Here is a 24267-nt window from a genome sequence, read left to right as displayed (position 1 = left end):
ATTATACACAGCATCCATGTGACCACCATACAATACTGATACCATCTATGTGACTGCCATATATTATACACAGCATCCATGTGACCACCATGTAATACTGATACCATCTATGTGACTGCCATATATTAAACACAGCATCCATGTGACCACCATACAATAGTGATATTATCTATGTGACTGTCATATATTATACACAGCATCCATGTGACCACCTTACAATACTGAGATCATCTATGTAACCGCCATAAAGTAATACAGCATCCATGTGGCCACTGTACAATACTGATACCATCCATGTGACCGCCATACAGTACACACAGCATCCATGTGGCCCCCGTACAATACTGATACCATCCATGTGACCGCCATACAGTACACACAGCAACCATGTGACCTCCATACATACTGATATTATCTATGTGACTGCCATATATTATACACAGCATCCATGTGACCACCATACAATACTGATATAATCTATGTGACTGCCATATATTATACACAGCATCCATGTGACCACATACAATACTGAGATCATCTATGTGACCACCATACAGTACACACAGCACCCATCTGACCACCATACAATACTGAGATCATCTACGTAACCGCCATACAGTAATACAGCATCCATGTGGCCACTGTACAATACTGATACCATCCATGTGACCGCCATACAGTACACACAGCATCCATGTGGTCACCGTACAATACTGATCCCATTCATGTGACCGCCATACAGTACACACAGCATCCATGTGACCACCATACAATACTGATACCATCCATGTGACCGCCATACAGTACACACAGCATCCATGTGACCTCCATACATACTGATATTATCTATGTGACTGCCATATATTATACACAGCATCCATGTGATCACCATACAATACTGATATTATCTATGTGACTGTCATATATTATACACAGCATCCATGTGACCGCCATACATACTGATACCATCTATGTGACTGCCATATATTATACACAGCATCCATGTGACCACCATACAATACTGATACCATCTATGTGACTGCCATATATTATACACAGCATACATGTGACCACCATACAATACTGATATTATCTATGTGACTGCCATATATTATACACAGCATCCATGTGACCGCCATACATACTGATACCATCTATGTGACTGCCATATATTATACACAGCATCCATATGACCACCATACAATACTGATACCATCTATGTAACTGCCATACAGTAATACAGCATCCATGTGGCCACTGTACAATACTGATACCATCCATGTGACCGCCATACAGTACACACAGCATCCATGTGGCCCCCGTACAATACTGATACCATCCATGTAACCGCCATACAGTACACACAGCATCCATGTGACCACCATACAATACTGATACCATCCATGTGACCGCCATACAGTACACACAGCATCCATGTGACCTCCATACATACTGATATTATCTATGTGACTGCCATATATTATACACAGCATCCATGTGACCACCATACAATACTGATATTATCTATGTGACTGCCATATTTTATACACAGAATCCATGTGACCGAAATACATACTGATACCATCTATGTGACTGTCATATATTATACACAGCATCCATGTGACCACCATGTAATACTGATACCATCTATGTGACTGCCATATATTATACACAGCATCCATGTGACCACCATGTAATACTGATACCATCTATGTGACTGCCATATATTATACACCGCATCCATGTGACCACCATACAATACTGATACCATCTATGTGACTGCCATATATTATACACAGCATCCATGTGACCACCATACAATACTGATACCATCTATGTGACTGCTATATATTATACACAGCATCCATGTGACCACCATGTAATACTGATACCATCTATGTGACTGCCATATATTATACACAGTATCCATGTGACCACCATACAATACTGATATTATCTATGTGACTGCCATATATTATACACAGCATCCATGTGACCACCTTACAATACTGAGATCATCTATGTAACCGCCATACAGTAATACAGCATCCATGTGGCCACTGTACAATACTGATACCATCCATGTGACCGCCATACAGTACACACAGCATCCATGTGGCCACCGTACAATACTGATACCATCCATGTGACCGCCATACAGTACACACAGCAACCATGATGACCTCCATACATACTGATATAATCTATGTGACTGCCATATATTATACACAGCATCCATGTGACCACATACAATACTGAGATCATCTATGTGACCACCATACAGTACACACAGCACCCATCTGACCACCATACAATACTGAGATCATCTATGTAACCGCCATACAGTAATACAGCATCCATGTTGCCACCGTACAATACTGATACCATCCATGCAACCGCCATACAGTACACACAGCATCCATATGACCACCATACAATACTGATACCATCCATGTGACCGCCATACAGTACACACAGCATCCATGTGACCTCCATACATACTGATATTATCTATGTGACTGCCATATATTATACACAGCATCCATGTGACCACCATACAATACTGATATTATCTATGTGACTGCCATATATTATACACAGCATCCATGTGACCACCATACAATACTGATATTATCTATGTGACTGCCATATTTTATACACAGCATCCATGTGACCGCCATACACACTGATACCATCTATGTGACTGCCATATATTATACACAGCATCCATGTGACCACCATACAATACTGATACCATCTATGTGACTGCCATATATTATACACAGCATCCATGTGACCACCATACAATACTGATACCATCTATGTGACTGCCATATATTATACACAGCATCCATGTGACCACCATGTAATACTGATACCATCTATGTGACTGCCATATATTATACACAGCATCCATGTGACCACCATACATACTGATACCATCTATGTGACTGCCATATATTATACACAGCATCCATGTGACCACCATACAATACTGATACCATCTATGTGACTGCCATATATTATACACAGCATCCATGTGACCACCATACAATACTGATACCATCTATGTGACCACCATATATTATACACAGCATCCATGTGACCACCATGTAATACTGATACCATCTATGTGACCACCATATATTATACACAGCATCCATGTGACCACCATACAGTTCACACAGAATCCATGTGACTATCTGATGCATGTCGACCTCGAAAAGGTCGACATGCAGTAGGTTACCATAGAATAGAATAGAAAAGAATCAACTTTATTGGCCATGTGGATTACAGTGCAGCATCAAGCAGGGATGGGGGCATTACAATATAAGCACATATACATAAGTACAGTTATCACACAGGGAACACATACCTGCCGAGCTGCACAGCGCCTAGGCAGCCATCAGCGGCACCACTGGTCATTGCAGCAGCCAGGTAGGTAACCGTATAAGCAGGGACAGTACAGTTATCACACAGGGAACACATACCCCCCGAGCTGCACAGCGCCTAGGCAGCCATCAGCGGCACCACTGGTCATTGCAGCAGCCAGGTAGGTAACAATATAAGCAGAGACAGTACAGTTATCACACAGGGAACACATACCCGCCGAGCTGCACAGCACCTAGGCAGCCATCAGCGGCGCCACTGGTCATTGCAGCAGCCAGGTAGGTAACAATATAAGCAGAGACAGTACAGTTATCACACAGGGAACACATACCTGCCGAGCTGCACAGCGCCTAGGCAGCCATCAGCGGCACCACTGGTCATTGCAGCAGCCGGGTAGGTAACAATATAAGCAGTGACAGTACAGTTATCACACAGGGAACACATACCTGCCGAGCTGCACAGCGCCTAGGGCAGCCATCAGCGGCACCACTGGTCATTGCAGCAGCCAGGTAGGTAACAATATAAGCAGGGACAGTACAGTTATCATACAGGGAACACATACCCGCCGAGCTGCACAGCGCCTAGGCAGCCATCAGCGGCGTCACTGGTCATTGCAGCAGCCAGGTAGGTAACAATATAAGCAGGGACAGTACAGTTATCACACAGGGAACACATACCCGCCGAGCTGCACAGCGCCTAGGCAGCCATCAGCGGCGCCACTGGTCATTGCAGCAGCCAGGTAGGTAACAATATAAGCAGGGACAGTACAGTTATCACACAGGGAACACATACCTGCCGAGCTGCACAGCACCTAGGCAGCCATCAGCGGCGCCACTGGTCATTGCAGCAGCCAGGTAGGTAACAATATAAGCAGGGACGGTACAGTTATCACACAGGGAACACATACCCGCCGAGCTACACAGCGCCTACGCAGCCATCAGCGGCGCCACTGGTAATTGCAGCAGCCAGGTAGGTAACAATATAAGCAGGGACGGTACATTTATCACACAGGGAACACATACCTGCCGAGCTGCACAGCGCCTAGGCAGCCATCAGTGGCACCACTGGTCATTGCAGCAGCCGGGTAGGTAACAATATAAGCAGGGACAGTACAGTTATCACACAGGGAACACATACCTGCTGAGCTGCACAGCACCTAGGCAACCATAAGCGGCACCACTGGTTATTGCAGCAGCCAGGTAGGTAACAGTATAAGAAGAGACAGTACAGTTATCACACAGGGAACACATACCTGCCGAGCTGCACAGCACCTAGGCAGCCATCAGCGGCGCCACTGGTCATTGCAGCAGCCAGGTAGGTAACAGTATAAGAAGAGACAGTACAGTTATCACATGGTTATTACCAAGGTCAAAAGGTTGACACAAGCATTAGGTCGACATGAAAAAGACCAATGTGAGATATTCATGTTTGTTGGTTTTTCATACCTTGAGTGTGCATATAATAGTGTGCCCAGTGCAGCGAGGCACCATGCCAAAGCCAAAAATACGGTGTCCATGATGACATAGAGAAAAATTAGAAAAACTCATGTCAACGTTTTCCATGGTGACCTATTGCTTGTGTCGACCTTTTGATCATGTGGACCTAATGCTTCCGATACTTCATGTGACTGTTGACCTAACTACTGTTGACCCTATGACCCATACCCAAAGAAAGTATGTCTCCAATATGTAATTGCCTGTTTTAAAGTCCTCAGCAATCTTGGCTCGTTCTGTACGGCCTCCTGGTGCAGATCTCGTGGCTCATGGCCTATGCAATGCGGTTGCTGGGTGGTCGGTACAGCCTCGTGGTGCTGATCTCGTGGCTCCCTTCCATCGGAGCTTATGCAGTGCGGTTGCAGGGTGGTCGGTACGGCCTCGTGGTGCTAATCTCGTGGATCCCTTCCATCGGGGCCTATGCAGTGTGGTTGCTGTGTGGTCGGTACAGCCTCGTGATGCTGATCTCGTGGCTCCCTTCCATCGGGGCCTATGCAGTGCGGTTGCTGGGTGGTAGGTACGGCCTCCCGGTGCTGATCTCGTGGCACCCTTCCATCGGGGCTCATGCAGTGCGGTTGCAGGGTGGTCGGTACGGCCTCGTGGTGCTAATCTCGTGGATGCCTTCCACTGGGGCCTATGTAGTGCGGTTGCTGTGTGGTCGGTACAGCCTCGTGGTGCTGATCTCGTGGCTCCCTTCCATCGGGGCCTATGCAGTGTGGTTGCTGGGTGGTAGGTACGGCCTCCCGGTGCTGATCTCGTGGCACCCTTCCATCGGGGCTCATGCAGTGCGGTTGCAGGGTGGTCGGTACGGCGTCCCGGTGCTGATCTCGTGGCTCCCTTCCATCGGGGCCTATGCAGTGCGGTTGCAGGGTGGTCGGTACGGCCTTGTGGTGCTGATCTGGTGGCTCCTTTCCATCGGGGCCTATGTAGTGCGGTTGCAGGGTGGTCGGTATGGCCTCCCGGTGCTGATCTCGTTGCTCCCTTCCATCGGGGCCTATGCAGTGCGGTTGCAGGGTGGTCAGTACGGCCTTCCGGTGCTGATCTCGTTGCTCCCTTCCATCGGGGCTCATGCAGTGCGGTTGCAGGGTGGTCGGTACCGCGTCCCGGTGCTGATCTCGTGGCTCCCTTCCATCTGGGCCTATGCAGTGCGGTTGCAGGGTGGTCGGTACGGCCTTGTGGTGCTGATCTGGTGGCTCCTTTCCATCGGGGCCTATGTAGTGCGGTTGCAGGGTGGTCGGTATGGCCTCCCGGTGCTGATCTCGTTGCTCCCTTCCATCGGGGCCTATGCAGTGCGGTTGCAGGGTGGTCGGTACGGCCTTCCGGTGCTGATCTCGTTGCTCCCTTCCATCGGGGCCTATGCAGTGCGGTTGCAGGGTGGTCGGTACGGCCTCCCGGTGCTGATCTCGTGGCTCCGTTCCATCAGGGCCTATGTAGTGCGGTTGCAGGGTGGTCAGTATGGCCTCCCGGTGCTGATCTCGTTGCTCCCTTCCATCGGGGCCTATGCAGTGCGGTTGCAGGGTGGTCGGCATGGCCTCCCGGTGCTGATCTCGTGGCTCCCTTCCAATGGGGCCTATGCAGTGTGGTTGCAGGGTGGTCGGTATGGCCTCCCGGTGCTGATCTCGTGGCTCCCTTCCATCGGGGCCTATGCAGTGCGGTTGCAGGGTGGTCGGTATGGCCTCCCGGTGCTGATCTTGTGGCTCCCTTCAATCAGGGCCTATGCAGTGCTTTGTGCTGTTACTATCACATTCTTTGGATACTTAGCTATGTGTTCCTCCCACATTACTGACCACTGTTCTCACTTCACAGATTTCTCTCTTCTGGGGAACGCAGGCTGGGATGGGTCTATATTGCTGACCCATGGACTCACAGAGAGGAAGGTATGTCCGGTAAACATTTGTATTGTTTATAATCAGTAAATTCTTTGCTTTGTGATAAAAGAAGACTTTCATGAACCAATATTTGTCAGGAATCCACTCATCTGTCCTTAGTACACAAATCGGTACTTGTTTCCTAGCACGGCGCCCGTCGTGGGTCATCGCATACCTTAAGTTAAGGTATGCGATGGACGCGACTGACGCGTTTTTTGGGCTATTTTTAGCCTTTTCCCCGACACTTAAAAAATCGCGTCCATCGCATGCCTTAACTTAAGGTATGCGATGCGACCGATGCGATTTAACATTGAATGGATTGTATTCAATGTTAAATTCCTATGTAAAATCGGGTCCATTGTATGCCATTATAATGGCATACAATGCGACCGATGCGATGGACCCGATTTTACATAGGGAACAATGTTAAATGGCCCAATGGACCCAATTTTTCATTGTATACCCACCCTGATGTGTAATATGTATGTAAAATGCCCCCCCCCCCCCCCCCCATCGTTAACGCCACCCCACGATGAACGCCAACCCGAAGCGTGGCGAGCGCAGCGAGCCCGCGAGGGATGGCGGTACGTGTCCTCCGATATTTTTATACCCCCACTATCCACGTCGGCGTGGAGTTGATTTTATATAGTGTGGCGAGCGCAGCGAGCCACCAAGCCCGAAGCGTAATACCTGTGAAGTTATGCTTGTCCGCGCGCCACACTATATAAAATCGACTCCACGCCGATGTGGATAGTGGGGGTATGAAAAGGTCAGAGGACCGCTCGCTCGCTGGCACAGGCTCTCGGGGCCCTCCCCCCCCCTCACTGCCCTGGAGACTGGCACAGGCTCTCAAGACCCTCCCCCCCTCACTGCCCTGGAGACTGGCACAGGCTCTCGGGGCCCTTACCCCTCACTGCCCTGGAGACTGGCACATGCTCTCGGGGCCCTTACCCCTCACTGTCCTGGAGACTGGCGCAGGCTCTCGGGGCCCTTACCCCTCACTGCCCTGGAGACTATCGCAGGCTCTCGGGGCCCTTACCCCTCACTGCCCTAGTGACTGGCACAGGCTCTCGTGGCCCTCCCTCCTTACTACCCTGGAGACTGGCGTAGGCTCTCGGGGCCCTCTCCCCCTCGCTTCACTGGATTGTAAAATGGATTACGGTTTGCCCTCCCAGCTGACAAAAACAAACACTGGAATCCTGCAGCACACCATGTACCAGTAATGTGACTTTTATACTATTATCGTAGTAATACAGTGAATTCGATTACATTTATTTGCAAACGTATACTTCAGCCAGCAACCACTTCCATGCGTCTCTGACATGGTGGTCCTAACATTACATGATTCATGTCCATTCTAGCACCCTACATCTGTCACAATCCCTGCAGTTCCTCTTTCTCTGGTTTGGGGCTTCTAGCATACTGTGGTCTGTATCTCTGCGCTGAAGCAACAGAGAGCGACCCCCCTGGCAGGGAAGATGAGCAGCATGACTTTTGAAAATTGCAGGGGGCTAGAATGAACACTAATTATAGCACCAGTTTTATGGGTCATATATTTGTGTATTTTCTTATGCTACAGGGTAAGAGCACATTTATTTCTAAATTGACCGATTACTCCCCTTGAGGAACTACAGGTATCAGCCTAGCCTCCAACCATCTATCCCATAGATGCATGTATCTATGTGCTATTATCATATAGTGTTAGGGCCACCATATCGGGTACAACATGAAGTGGTTGGTGGTGTCATAAATGTATTATTGTTTATTAATATTATGCCAAAAGGGTTCCCCTAATATATGCCTCAGGGGACAGGACACTGAGACAGTTATCAGAGTGGCAGTGGTATATTCTAAGAAAAGCATGTGAGGGGACAGGGTGCTGCTCTTGAGAGCCATCAGGGGTTCTCAGACTTGGTCCTCAGGACCCCATACACTTCACGTTTTCCAGGTCACCCGGCAGGTGCTCAGGTGCACTCATTAATCATTGACACATTTGAAAAGATCCACAGGTGGAGCTAGTTATTTTAATTGTGATTCTGTGAGGAGACCTGCAAAACATGCACTGTGGGGGTTCTGAGGACTGAGTTTGAGAACCTGTGTTCTAAATGCATATATATGTATTACTGCTCCATTATCAACTTGTGGTGGTGTAATGCTTCCCAGAGTACCCCCCTGCCATGCAAGCTCCTGTAATGGGTCAGTATATGGATTTGCACAGCTTGCCAACGCAAACCCTGAAATAGGGTCAGAGAGACAAACTGTATGGTGTAAATATCCTGCTTCCTTAGTGCACACACTCACTGTACTGTTATCTGTATGGTGTACGTACCCTGCTTCCTTAGTGCACACACGCACTGTACTGTTATCTGTATGGTGTACGTACCCTGCTTCCTTAGTGCACACACTCACTGTACTGTTATCTGTACGGTGTACGTACCCTGCATCCTTAGTGCACACACTCACTGTACTGTTATCTGTATGGTGTACGTACCCTGCTTCCTTAGTGCACACACTCACTGTACTGTTATCTGTATGGTGTACGTACCCTGCTTCCTTAGTGCACACACTCACTGTACTGTTATCTGTATGGTGTACGTACCCTGCATCCTTAGTGCACATACTCACTGTACCCTGCATCCTTAGTGCACACACTCACTGTACTGTTATCTATATGGTGTACGTACCCTGCATCCTTAGTGCACACACTCACTGTACTGTTATCTGTATGGTGTACGTACCCTGGATCCTTAGTGCACACACTCACTGTACTGTTATCTGTATGGTGTACGTACCCTGCATCCTTAGTGCACACACTCACTGTACTGTTATCTGTATGGTGTACGTACCCTGCATCCTTAGTGCACACACTCACTGTACTGTTATCTATATGGTGTACGTACCCTGCATCCTTAGTGCACACACTCACTGTACTGTTATCTGTATGGTGTACGTACCCTGCATCCTTAGTGCACACACTCACTGTACTGTTATCTGTATGGTGTACGTACCCTGCTTCCTTAGTGCACACACTCACTGTACTGTTATCTGTATGGTGTACGTACCCTGCATCCTTAGTGCACACACTCACTGTACTGTTATCTGTATGGTGTACGTACCCTGCATCCTTAGTGCACACACTCACTGTACTGTTATCTATATGGTGTACGTACCCTGCATCCTTAGTGCACACACTCACTGTACTGTTATCTGTATGGTGTACGTACCCTGCATCCTTAGTGCACACACTCACTGTACCCTTCATCCTTAGTGCACACACTCACTGTACTGTTATCTATATGGTGTACGTACCCTGCATCCTTAGTGCACACACTCACTGTACTGTTATCTGTATGGTGTACGTACCCTGCATCCTTAGTGCACACACTCACTGTACTGTTATCTGTATGGTGCACATACCCTGCATCCTTAGTGCACACACTCACTGTACTGTTATCTGTATGGTGTATGTACCCTGCATCCTTAGTGCACACACTCACTGTACCCTGCATCCTTAGTGCACACACTCACTGTACTGTTATCTATATGGTGTACGTACCCTGCATCCTTAGTGCACACACTCACTGTACTGTTATCTGTATGGTGTACGTACCCTGCATCCTTAGTGCACACACTAACTGTACCCTGTATCCTTAGTGCACACACTCACTGTACTGTTATCTGTATGGTGTACGTACCCTGCTTCCTTAGTGCACACACTCACTGTACTGTTATCTGTACGGTGTACGTACCCTGCATCCTTAGTGCACACACTCACTGTACTGTTATCTGTATGGTGTACGTACCCTGCTTCCTTAGTGCACACACTCACTGTACTGTTATCTGTATGGTGTACGTACCCTGCTTCCTTAGTGCACACACGCACTGTACTGTTATCTGTATGGTGTACGTACCCTGCATCCTTAGTGCACACACTCACTGTACCCTGCATCCTTAGTGCACACACTCACTGTACTGTTATCTATATGGTGTACGTACCCTGCATCCTTAGTGCACACACTCACTGTACTGTTATCTGTATGGTGTACTTACCCTGCATCCTTAGTGCACACACTCACTGTACTGTTATCTGTATGGTGTACGTACTCTGCATCCTTAGTGCACACACTCACTGTACTGTTATCTGTATGGTGTACGTAACCTGCATCCTTAGTGCACACACTCACTGTACCCTGCATCCTTAGTGCACACACTCACTGTATTGTTATCTATATGGTGTACGTACCCTGCATCCTTAGTGCACACACTCACTGTACTGTTATCTGTATGGTGTACGTACCCTGCATCCTTAGTGCACACACTCACTGTACCCTGCATCCTTAGTGCACACACTCACTGTACTGTTATCTGTATGGTGGGAATCGGTACATCTATCAGAATGAACTTAGGTCTACAGTCATTAGGTCGACCCCACTAGGTCGACTGGCAGGAAGGTCGACCTGATTTAAGGTCGACATGGGCCAAGGTCGACATGACTTAAGGTCGAATTTGCATAAAGGTCGACATGAGGAAGGTCGACTGGTCATAAGGTCGACATGGGTTTTTTACTGTTTTTTTATCCGAATGTCGACACAGTAGACATGGACACAGTTGGCAATGAGAATCGGACCCTCGCTTCGCTCGCAATGCTTCGGGCACGGTGGCTCGCTACGCTCGCCACAGCTTTAATAACCTCCTCCACGCCCTAGTGGATGGTAGGGCATGAAATACCGCCTGTCGGCACATGTCGGCTCAAAAAACAGTAAAAAAACCCATGTCGACCTTATGACCAGTCGACCTTCCTCATGTCTACCTTTATGCAAATTCCACCTTAAGTCATGTCGACCTTGGCCCATGTCGACCTTAAGTCAGGTCGACCTTCCTGCCAGTCGACCTAGTGGGGTCGACCTAATGACTGTAGACCTAAGTTCATTCTAATAGATGACCGCTTCCCGTATGGTGTACGTACCCTGCATCCTTAGTGCACACACTCACTGTACCCTGCATCCTTAGTGCACACACTCACTGTACTGTTATCTGTATGGTGTACGTACCCTGCTTCCTTAGTGCACACACTCACTGTACTGTTATCTGTATGGTGTACGTACCCTGCATCCTTAGTGCACACACTCACTGTACTGTTATCTGTATGGTGTACGTACCCTGCTTCCTTAGTGCACACACTCACTGTACTGTTATCTGTATGGTGTACGTACCCTGCATCCTTAGAGCACACACTCACTGTACTGTTATCTGTATGGTGTACGTACCCTGCTTCCTTAGTGCACACACTCACTGTACTGTTATCTGTATGGTGTACGTACCCTGCTTCCTTAGTGCACACACTCACTGTACTGTTATCTGTATGGTGTACGCACCCTGCATCCTTAGTGCATACACTCACTGTACTGTTATCTGTATGGTGTACGTACCCTGCATCCTTAGTGCACACACTCACTGTACTTTTATCTGTATGGTGTACGTACCCTGCATCCTTAGTGCACACACACTCACTGTACTGTTATCTGTATGGTGTACGTACCCTGCATCCTTAGTGCACACACTCACTGTACTGTTATCTGTATGGTGTACGTACCCTGCTTCCTTAGTGCACACACTCACTGTACTGTTATCTGTATGGTGTACGTACCCTGCATCCTTAGTGCACACACTCACTGTACTGTTATCTGTATGGTGTACGTACCCTGCATCCTTAGTGCACACACTCACTGTACTGTTATCTGTATGGTGTACGTACCCTGCATCCTTAGTGCACACACACTCACTGTACTGTTATCTGTATGGTGTACGTACCCTGCATCCTTAGTGCACACACACTCACTGTACTGTTATCTGTATGGTGTACGTACCCTGCATCCTTAGAGCACACGCTCCCTGTACTGTTATCTGTATGGTGTACGTACCCTGCATCCTTAGAGCACACGCTCCCTGTACTGTTATCTGTATGGTGTATGTACCCTGCATCCTTAGAGCACACGCTCCCTGTACTGTTATCTGTATGGTGTACGTACCCTGCATCCTTAGTGCACACACACTCACTGTACTGTTATCTGTATGGTGTACGTACCCTGCATCCTTAGAGCACACACTCACTGTACTGTTATCTGTATGGTGTACGTACCCTGCATCTTTAGCGCACACACTCACTGTACTGTTATCTGTATGGTGTACGTACCCTGCATCCTTAGCGCATACACTCACTGTACTGTTATCTGTATGGTGTACGTACCCTGCTTCCTTAGTGCACACACTCACTGTACTGTTATCTGTATGGTGTACGTACCCTGCATCCTTAGTGCACACACTCACTGTACTGTTATCTGTATGGTGTACGTACCCTGCATCCTTAGAGCACACGCTCCCTGTACTGTTATCTGTATGGTGTACGTACCCTGCATCCTTAGAGCACACGCTCCCTGTACTGTAGACGACTGAGGCGTTATCTCCGTTCTGCCTCTGTCAGTCACTTTGCAGCATGCAGTAATTCTGTCACTTCCACTAATGAATTAATTAGTGGTGTGTATGCCTCAGGTGGCCAGAGTAATTACGTGCCTGAGCAGAGATCTCACATAGCAATGTGTAGCCGCTTGTAAAAAACAATGGGGCAGATGTATTAAGCCTGGTGAAGAGATAAAGTGGAAGGAGATAACGCACCAGCCAATCAACTCCCAACTGTCATATTTTAAACACAGCTGATTGGCTGGTGCGTTATCTCCTTCCACTTTATCTCCAGTTTATCTCTTCGCCAGGCTTAATACATCTGCCCCATGATTCTAAATCAATAAAACAGAGGCAAGAACAGAGCTGAGTATATTTGCCGGGTTGTGGGTAAGCCGGTCACTGCTTTTACTGTTGGAAGACAGGTTGTTTTACATTCATGCTGAACACACAGTGGTGCCTTTTATAAGGTGGCACTTTCATACCTCCCAACATGACCCTCTACAGGAGCGACACAATGCTCTCTTCCTGGACTTCTGTCACCTGTGTGGAAACACCTTTCTTATCGCTTAAGGTGTGTACATATGGCAGGATATGCCGTGCGATGCGAGTCCCGATGCGATCAGATCAGGACTCGCATCGCACGGCATGCATGCAGAGGGACAATTTAGACTATATAGTGCAGATCTACACTATATAGTCGTGGCTGCCCTCTCTATTTCACTGCCGATTTGCGCTAACACAGGAGCGCGCATCGGCAGCATGCGATTTGGTTTCCGATATTCACTACATCGGCAACATCGGAAGCCATATCGCCCCGTGTGTACACACTTATTAACCTGTTTAAAGCAGGTGACGGCAATCATAAATTTGTATGTAGAACCATCTGACATGGTTGCGTCTTTACTTTCCCAGCCATAGAGAGATGGCTTCATACTGGTACCAAGCAGGGCAGCTGCTGGGCGCTGGAGAGATCACTAAGGTGCCCACACATGGTGCGTAGGTCGGACTCATCACATGCAGTTCACATAGCACCGTTTTCTTCTGGCATGTGATGCATGGGTATGTTGCAGATATGTGCATGCAGTACTTTCTGTACCAGATCGCACGCCGTTTCAGCTTATCACATGCGATGCGATCTAGTACATAGTGCACTGTCTATGGGCACCTTTACACCTGGCATTTGCCCAGTATACTAGTTCTGGTAGTATCGGGAATTCTTGCTGAGCAATAAAGATTGAGGTGCCCAAGCAGGGTTGGGATCATTAGGTCGACATGACTGAAGCTCGAGAGTCCTTAGGTCGAAATGAAACTAAAAGGTCTACATGGGCAAGGTTGACAGTCAAACAAGTTTTTTTCACTGTTTATTTGTCACGGATGTCGACAGTGTCGACATGGACATTGTATTGGTACACCGCGTCCCCTTGCATGGCTCGCTGCCCTCAGCACACTATTCTATTCTCCATTCACACCCTAGTGGGTGGTAGGGCATGAAATCCCGCCTGTCGGCACATGTCGGTGCAAAAAAACAACCCATGTCAACCTTTTGACTGTCAATCTTGTCCATGTCGACCTAATTCTTGTGTTGACTTAATGACCCTGTCAACCTAAAGACATATCAACCTTTTGAAGGTGTCTACCTAGTAACCGTATACCGTCTAAGCTCTGTTGCAGCAAACCGTTATGCATGTGCCTTATGGTTGCTGGGAGAGGTATGTGCCGGACAATGAAATCTTATGTTGTGGGCAGCCGTGGAAGCCAGAATTACTTATGCTAATGTGAGCGACGCACTGCCGACTGGCTCTAGTCACTATTAGTATCTGCACTTGTACCCGCTCCATGCTGGGTGACGGTGATCATCAGAGGCTGTGTAATACATGCCAGACTGTACTGATCACTCTGCTGTTATATAGAGGGGATCCTGTCGTCAGTCAGCTGCTGTTATATAGGGGTGATCCTGTAGTCAGTCAGCTGCTGTTATATAGAGGTGATCCTGTAGTCAGTCAGCAGCTGTTATATAGGGGTGACCCTGTAGTCAGTCAGCTGCTGTTATATAGAGGTGATACTGTAGTCAGTCAGCTGCTGTTATATAGAGGGGATCCTGTAGTCAGTCAGCAGCTGTTATATAGAGGTGATCCTGTAGTCAGTCAGCTGCTGTTATATAGAGGTGATACTGTAGTCAGTCAGCAGCTGTTATATAGGGGTGACCCTGTAGTCAGTCAGCTGCTGTTATATAGAGGTGATACTGTAGTCAGTCAGCTGCTGTTATATAGAGGGGATCCTGTAGTCAGTCAGCAGCTGTTATATAGAGGGGATCCTGTAGTCAGTCAGCTGCTGTTATATAAAGGTGATCCTGTAGTCAGTCAGCAGCTGTTATATAGAGGTGACCCTGTAGTCAGTCAGCTGCTGTTATATAGAGGTGATACTGTAGTCAGTCAGCTGCTGTTATATAGAGGGGATCCTGTAGTCAGTCAGCAGCTGTTATATAGAGGTGACCCTGTAGTCAGTCAGCTGCTGTTATATAGAGGTGATACTGTAGTCAGTCAGCTGCTGTTATATAGAGGGGATCCTGTAGTCAGTCAGCAGCTGTTATATAGAGGTGATCCTGTAGTCAGTCAGCTGCTGTTATATAGAGGGGATCCTTTAGTCAGTTAGCAGCTGTTATATAGAGGGGATCCTGTAGTCAGTCAGCAGCTGTTATATAGAGGTGATCCTGTAGTCAGTCAGCTGCTGTTATATAGAGGGGATCCTTTAGTCAGTCAGCAGCTGTTATATAGAGGGGATCCTGTAGTCAGTCAGCTGCTGTTATAAAGAAGTGATCCTGTAGTCAGTCAGCTGCTGTTATATAGAGGGGATCCTGTAATCAGTCAGCCGCTGTTATATAGAGGGGATCCTGTAGTCAGTCAGCTGCTGTTATATAGAGGGGATCCTGTAGTCAGTCAGTCAGCAGCTGTTATATCGAGGGGAGCCTGTAATCAGTCAGCCGCTGTAATATAGAGGGGATCCTGTAGTCAGTCAGCTGCTGTTATATAGGGCCTTATTTTGGTTCATTCTTTCTGACAAAATCCTTCTTAGATGGGCAAAACCATGTGCATTGCAGGTGGGGCAGATGTAACATGTGCAGAGAGAATTAGATTTGGGTGGGGTTTTACTTCAAAGTGAGATCTATATTGCAGTGTAAAAATAAAGCAGTCAGTATTTTCCCTACACAGAAACAAAATTACTCACCCAAATCTAATTCTCTCTGCACATGTTACATCTGCCCCCCCTGCAGTGCACATGGTTTTGTCCATCTAAGAAGGATTTTGTCAGAAAGAATGAACCAAAATAAGGCCCATAGAGAGGAGCCTGTAATCAGTCAGCCGCTGTTATATAGAGGGGATCCTGTAATCAGTCAGCTGCTGTTATATAGAGGTGATACTGTAGTCAGTCAGCAGCTGTTATATAGAGGTGATCCTGTAATCAGTCAGCAGCTGTTATATAGAGGGGATACTGTAGTCGGTCAGCAGCTTTTATATAGAGGGGATCCTCTAGTCGGTCAGCTGCTGTTATATAGAGGGGATCATGTAGTCGGTCAGCTGCTGTTATATAGCGGGGATCCTGTAGTCGGTCAGCTGCTGTTAGATAGAGGGGATCCTGTAGTCGGCCAGGTGCTGTTATATAGAGGGGATCCTGTAGTCGGTCAGCTGCTGTTATATAGCGGGGATCTTGTAGTCGGTCAGCTGCTGTTAGATAGAGGGGATCCTGTAGTCGGCCAGGTGCTGTTATATAGAGGGGCTGCTGTTAGATAGAGGGGATCCTGTAGTCGGCCAGGTGCTGTTATATAGAGGGGATCCTGTAGTCAGTCAGGTGCTGTTATATAGAGGGGATCCTGTAGTCGGTCAGCTGCTGTTATATAGCGGGGATCTTGTAGTCGGTCAGCTGCTGTTAGATAGAGGGGATCCTGTAGTCGGCCAGGTGCTGTTATATAGAGGGGATCCTGTAGTCAGTCAGCAGCTGTTATGTAGAGGTGATCCTGTAGTCAGTCAGCTGTTATATAGAGGTGGCAGTCCGTTAGCAGCACCAAGGCCGAATGTCCTCCTTTATTGGGACTTCTATCTCACACATGACTTCGGTCTGTTTTCTCAGTACTTTTAGGAAATATTGAACATTTTCTCTTATTATGGGTGTTATTTTTAAGCCTGTGTAGGTACGATGACCAATTTCATGATTGAGTTGTATCTCCAAGGGAAGGGAGCGGGAGGATGATTTAGTCTGTCATGTGAAAATCCGCTTTCAATGAGTCACTGTATAACAAGACCTAGCACTGTATATTAGTGTCCTTTACATTACTCACTGTAACTATTGTTTTCAGTCTAAAAGAATCAGAAGGTGCCCAGGAGCGAGGAGTTGCTTACTATTGGAAGGTGGGGACGACCCATGTAGCACCAGTGAGACTCCATGGTTTGGGAACAAGAGTGGTTCTACAGGCCAGCCTTGGCCTACATCATGCCCTGCTGCTCACTAGGGGTAGGTCTGCTCCCTGTCTGTGCCTTCCTCGTGAATTATCTCCAGGCTGTGTGTGTGTATCATTGTTACTGTATTGCTCACTTCTGTATATCCAGGGTCTGTGTGTGTTTGAAGGGGGGGGTGGGTTATATCCAGGCTGTGTGTATCATTGTTACTGTATTGCTCACTTCTGTATATCCAAAGTGTGTGTGTGTGTGTGTGTGTGTGTGTGTGGTTGGGGGGGGGGGGGGGGGGGTGGTTATATGAAGGCTGCTGCAGTTTTCTCCCCAGGCATACCCAGTCCACCCTGCAAGAGACTCCCTGCCACCCGGCACTTGTGGACTCTGAGTCCCCTTAGCCCTGGTACTCTCCATTAGACCTTGCAGACAGAGGCTGATTCCGGACAGACCTCTCAACGGGAAGATCATGTGTGACACAGATGAGCTACGCCGACGTCACACAGGATCCCCAATTTGTCTGTATGCATGCGCTTTGTCTCGTCTGCCACATGCCAGCCCCTCTCTCTGCGCCTCAGATAACAAGGGACACCAGCCGCCGCTCTGTCTCTGGCTGCAGTGAGCGGATACTCTATCTGGCTCCTGCTGCATAGTGTGGACACGGAGACCGGAGCACTAGGTCTACCCCTGCACATACTGACCCCGGCCATGGCTTTGTGCCCCACACAGCTGCAGTGAGAGGATACACTAGCCGGCTCCTGCCGCATAGTGTGGACACGGAGACCGGAGCACTGGGTCTACCCCTGCACATACTGACCCCGGCCATGGCTTTGTGCCCCACACAGCGGCAGTGAGAGGATACACTAGCCGGCTCCTGCCGCACAGTGTGGACACGGAGACCGGAGCACTGGGTCTACCCCTGCACATACTGACCCCGGCCATGGCTTTGTGCCCCACACAGCTGCAGTGAGAGGATACACTAGCTGGCTCCTGCCGCACAGTGTGGACACAGAGACCGGAGCACTGGGTCTACCCGTGCACATACTGACCCCGGCCATGGCTTTGTGCCCCACACAGCGGCAGTGAGAGGATACACTAGCCGGCTGCTGCCGCACAGTGTGGACACGGAGACCGGAGCACTGGGTCTACCACTGCACATACTGACCCCGGCCATGGCTTTGTGCCCCACACAGCTGCAGTGAGAGGATACACTAGCCGGCTCCTGCCGCATAGTGTGGACACGGAGACCGGAGCACTGGGTCTACCCCTGCACATACTGACCCCGGCCATGGCTTTGTGCCCCACACAGTGGCAGTGAGCGGATACTCTATCTGGCTCCTGCTGCATAGTGTGGACACGGAGACCGGAGCACTGGGTCTACCCCTGCACATACTGACCCCGGCCATGGCTTTGTGCCCCACACAGCGGCAGTGAGAGGATACACTAGCCGGCTCCTGCCGCACAGTGTGGACACGGAGACCGGAGCACTGGGTCTACCCCTGCACATACTGAACCCGGCCATGGCTTTGTGCCCCACACAGCTGCAGTGAGAGGATACACTAGCCGGCTCCTGCCGCATAGTGTGGACACGGAGACCGGAGCACTGGGTCTACCCCTGCACATACTGACCCCGGCCATGGCTTTGTGCCCCACACAGCGGCAGTGAGAGGATACACTAGCCGGCTCCTGCCGCATAGTGTGGACACGGAGACCGGAGCACTGGGTCTACCCGTGCACATACTGACCCCGGCCATGGCTTTGTGCCCCACACAGCTGCAGTGAGAGGATACACTAGCCGGCTCCTGCCGCACAGTGTGGACACAGAGACCGGAGCACTGGGTCTACCACTGCACATACTGACCCTGGCCATGGCTTTGTGCCCCACACAGCGGCAGTTAGAGGATACACTAGCCGGCTGCTGCCGCACAGTGTGGACACAGAGACCGGAGCACTGGGTCTACCCCTGCACATACTGACCCCGGCCATGGCTTTGTGCCCCACACAGCGGCAGTGAGAGGATACACTAGCCGGCTCCTGCCGCACAGTGTGGACACTGAGACCGGAGCACTGGGTCTACCACTGCACATACTGACCCCGGCCATGGCTTTGTGCCGCACACAGCGGCAGTGAGAGGATACACTAGCCGGCTCCTGCCGCATAGTGTGGACACGGAGACCGGAGCACTGGGTCTACCACTGCACATACTGAACCCGGCCATGGCTTTGTGCCCCACACAGCGGCAGTGAGAGGATACACTAGCCGGCTCCTGCCGCACAGTGTGGACACAGAGACCGGAGCACTGGGTCTACCCGTGCACATACTGACCCCGGCCATGGCTTTGTGCCCCACACAGCTGCAGTGAGAGGATACACTAGCCGGCTCCTGCCGCACAGTGTGGACACAGAGACCGGAGCACTGGGTCTACCACTACACATACTGACCCCGGCCATGGCTTTGTGCCCCACACAGCGGCAGTGAGAGGATACCCTAGCCGGCTCCTGCCGCACAGTGTGGACACGGAGACCGGAGCACTGGGTCTACTCCTGCACATACTGACCCCGGCCATGGCTTTGTGCCGCACACAGCGGCTGTGAGAGGATACACTAGCCGGCTCCTGCCGCATAGTGTGGACACGGAGACCGGAGCACTGGGTCTACCCACTGCACATACTGAACCCGGCCATGGCTTTGTGCCCCACACAGCGGCAGTGAGAGGATACACTAGCCGGCTCCTGCCGCACAGTGTGGACACAGAGACCGGAGCACTGGGTCTACCCCTGCACATACTGACCCCGGCCATGGCTTTGTGCCCCACACAGCTGCAGTGAGAGGATACACTAACCGGCTGCTGCCGCACAGTGTGGACACGGAGACCGGAGCACTGGGTCTACTCCTGCACATACTGACCCCGGCCATGGCTTTGTGCCCCACACAGTGGCAGTGAGAGGATACACTAACCGGCTGCTGCCGCACAGTGTGGACACGGAGACCGGAGCACTGGGTCTACTCCTGCACATACTGACCCCGGCCATGGCTTTGTGCCCCACACAGTGGCAGTGAGAGGATACACTAGCCGGCTCCTGCCGCATAGTGTGGACACGGAGACCGGAGCACTGGGTCTACCACTGCACATACTGAACCCGGCCATGGCTTTGTGCCCCACACAGCGGCAGTGAGAGGATACACTAGCCGGCTCCTGCTGCATAGTGTGGACATGGAGACCGGTGCACTGTGTCTACCCCTGCACATACTGACCCCGGCCATGGCTTTGTGCCCCACACAGCTGCAGTGAGAGGATACACTAGCCGGCTCCTGCCGCACAGTGTGGACACGGAGACCGGAGCACTGGGTCTACCCCTGCACATACTGACCCCGGCCATGGCTTTGTGCCCCACACAGCTGCAGTGAGAGGATACACTAACCGGCTGCTGCCGCACAGTGTGGACACGGAGACCGGAGCACTGGGTCTACTCCTGCACATACTGACCCCGGCCATGGCTTTGTGCCCCACACAGCGGCAGTGAGAGGATACACTAGCCGGCTGCTGCCGCACAGTGTGGACACTGAGACCGGAGCACTGGGTCTACCACTGCACATACTGACCCCGGCCACGGGTTTGTGCCCCACACAGCGGCAGTGAGAGGATACACTAGCTGGCTGCTGTCGCGCAGTGTGGACACGGAGACCGGAGCACTGGGTCTACCCCTGCACATACTGACCCCGGCCATGGCTTTGTGCCCCACACAGCGGCGGTGAGAGGATACACTAGCCGGCTCCTGCCGCACAGTGTGGACACGGAGACCGGAGCACTGGGTCTACCCGTGCACATACTGACCCCGGCCATGGCTTTGTGCCCCACACAGCTGCAGTGAGAGGATACACTAGCCGGCTCCTGCCGCACAGTGTGGACACGGAGACCGGAGCACTGGGGGGGAGGGGGGGGTGTTTATATCCCGGCTATGTGTGTGTGTGTGTGGGGGGAAGGGGGCTGTATATATCCAGGCTGTGTGTGTATATCCGGTTTGTGGGGGGCGGGGGGGGGGGGGGGAGGTTTTATGTATATCAGGGCTATTGTATTCCTCACTACTGTGTATCCTGGTTGTGTGTGTGTGTGTGTGTGTGTGTGTGTGTGTGTGGGGGGGGGGGGTATATTCAGTTTGTGTGCGTGTGTGTGTTTGTTTGCATGTTGATGTGTGGGTTTGTGTGTGCCTAAATATTGCAATTTTACTCACAAGGTGGGTCCCAATATTGAACTCCACTTTGGACCTTACCCCAGCTGGAATGTATGCCATTTACCACCACTCTCTGTCCTTGATTGTGAAACCAGTTTTTAATTCAATTGCAAATTTTATCTTCTAACCCTAAATTACCCAGTTTCATTAATAATCTTTTATGAAACACTGTGTATGACCTTTTATGAAACAAGCTTTAGCGAAATCAAGCAGTATTGCATCAACAAATTTCCATAAACCCCCTACTGACTTCCTCATAGTACTGATGGGAGTGTGTTAGTGACATGTAATGGGTGTGTCAGGGGGCGGGCGTGTAACGAAAATGTAAAGCATTATGCGACTGACAAGGGTGTGTTAGTGACCGCTAAATGTTATGGGTGAGGCGTGTTATGGGTGTGTGTGGGGTGTGTTGTGGGTGTGTGGGGCGTGTTGTGGGTAGTGTTCATTCTAGCATCCGCTAACTTTGAAGACCCCTGCAGTTCCTCTTCACTGCCTGGGGTGTCGCTGTCTGCTGCAGTGCTTCTAGCACAGTGTGGTCTGTATATCAGCACTGATATGCAAACCAGACCTGTGCTACAAACAACACAGCAGACAGCGACACCCCAGGCAGGGAAGAGGAACTGCAGGGGTCTTCAAAGATAGCGGGTGCTAGAATGTGTGTGTGGTGTGTGTGTGGGGCGTGTTGTGGGCGTGTGTGTGTGTGGTTTGTGTTGTGTGTGTGTGTGTGAGGCGTGTTTTGGGGGGCGTATTGTGTGTGTTGTGGGAGGGTGTGTGGCTTGTTGTTGGTGTTTGTGTGGGGCGTGTTGTGGTTGTGTTGTGTGTGTGTGTGTGTGTGAGTGGGGCGTGTTGTGGATGTGTGTGTGTGGTTTGTGTTGTGTGTGTGTGTGTGGCTTGTTGTTGGTGTTTGTGTGGGGCGTGTTGTGTGTGTGTGGGGCGTGTTGTGGATGTGTGTGTGTGGTTTGTGTTGTGTGATCACATCAGGGGCTTTTCTGTGCCGGTCGGCAGCGGTCGGTGGCTCGTCCTAGTGTGTACCCAGCATTAGTCAATATTGTCTAGCATAGATTGACTGTGCAGACAAGGCAATTTTGACTAGATCATAGACTACATTGCTTAGACAAAATCGCTTAGTCAAAATCTCCAGTGCATCTAGCCAAAATCTCTCCCAAAATTGCTTAGTCCAAATTTCCTAGTCAAAATTGTCCATTAGTCAAAATCTCCCCGTATGTACACCCCTTTAGTGTGATATGTTCTTCTTTTGTAGATGGAGAAGTATTTAGCTGTGGACAGCAGCCATGGAGGGAGAGTGCACGTGACGTCCCCTGCCACGCTCCCGTGTTAGAGGAAGCACTGAGTGGTCAGCGTGTAATATGTGTCTCCGCTGGAAGTTATCACAGCGGGGCTGTAACAGACAATGGAATGGTATACATGTGGGGGGAAAACACAGCTGGACAATGTGCCATTGCCGACCACCCATCCATCTCAGAACCGACTCCGATCACTATAACCGACCAGGAGAACATTCCGCCACTGTGGGTGCCGGTTATCCAGCTGTCATGTGGGGAAGAACACACGCTGGCATTATCTGGCAGCAGGGAGATCTGGGCATGGGGCAGTGGTTGCCAGCTTGGCTTGTTAACTTCAACCTTTCCTGTGACTAAACCTCAGAAAGTGGAACATCTTGCAGGACGGGTTGTTCTACAGGTAGTCTGCGGGGCATTTCACAGCCTGGCACTAGTGCAGTGCCCTCTTCCCCAAGAGCTGAAGCCAGTGCCAGAAAGGTGCAATCATTGCAGAGAGCTGCTAATTACCATGACGGAGAAAGAAGACCATGTGATCATTTCTGATGCTCACTGCTGCCCACTTGGGGTAATGTTAGCAGAATCCCAGCCTTACAATAGGACTAGTCCGTCTTCTCTAAGCTCTAGGAATACCTTTACAAGAATGGAGCAGAATTCCTATTCGCCTGAGATGCCAGAGGAGCAGAAGAGTAGTTGTAGTGCAAAGCTGTCGGAATCCGACACAGAGGTTGGCACTGATGTGATTGGCATGTGTGGCAATGCAGCTGATGGGATCCCCAACAAGCCTGTCTGTGGAAACCTCTTACAGCCCGACCTAGCGGCAGAGGAATCTCTCCCAGAGCATGAAGAGGTAAGAATGCAGCTGGGCCCCCAATACATAGTATGCCCTGCAGCTGGGCCCCCGATACATAATATGCCCTGCAGCTGGGCCCCCAAAACATAGTATGCCCTGCAGCTGGGCCCCCAATACATAGTATGCCCTGCAGCTGGGCCTCCAATACATAGTATGTCAAGCAGCTGGGCCTCCAATACATAGTATGCCGCACAGCTGGGCCTCCAATACATAGTATGTCACGCAGCTGGGCC

The 24267-nt window shown here is 50.0% G+C and overlaps 1 protein-coding gene across 2 annotated transcripts in view; it reads left to right on the top strand.

Annotated features, from left to right (window-relative positions):
- Nucleotides 1-24267, top strand: part of ALS2 (alsin Rho guanine nucleotide exchange factor ALS2) — a 149021-nt gene that overhangs the window by 5697 nt on the left and 119057 nt on the right. For both annotated transcript variants that reach the window (XM_083154087.1, XM_083154088.1), the window contains exons 2-4: nucleotides 6690-6760; nucleotides 17562-17716; nucleotides 23145-24031. In XM_083154087.1, the coding sequence (XP_083010213.1) occupies nucleotides 6741-6760; nucleotides 17562-17716; nucleotides 23145-24031 (1062 nt within the window). In that variant the 5' untranslated portion in view covers nucleotides 6690-6740. The remainder of the gene's footprint in view (nucleotides 1-6689; nucleotides 6761-17561; nucleotides 17717-23144; nucleotides 24032-24267) is intronic.

The sequence above is a fragment of the Crinia signifera genome, chromosome 7 (assembly GCF_055691185.1).
Source record: "Crinia signifera chromosome 7, ASM5569118v1, whole genome shotgun sequence".
NCBI classification, from domain to species: Eukaryota; Metazoa; Chordata; class Amphibia; order Anura; family Myobatrachidae; genus Crinia; species Crinia signifera.
The sequence above is the reverse complement of the archived record's forward strand: the minus strand, read 5'-3'. Positions and strand labels throughout refer to the sequence as shown.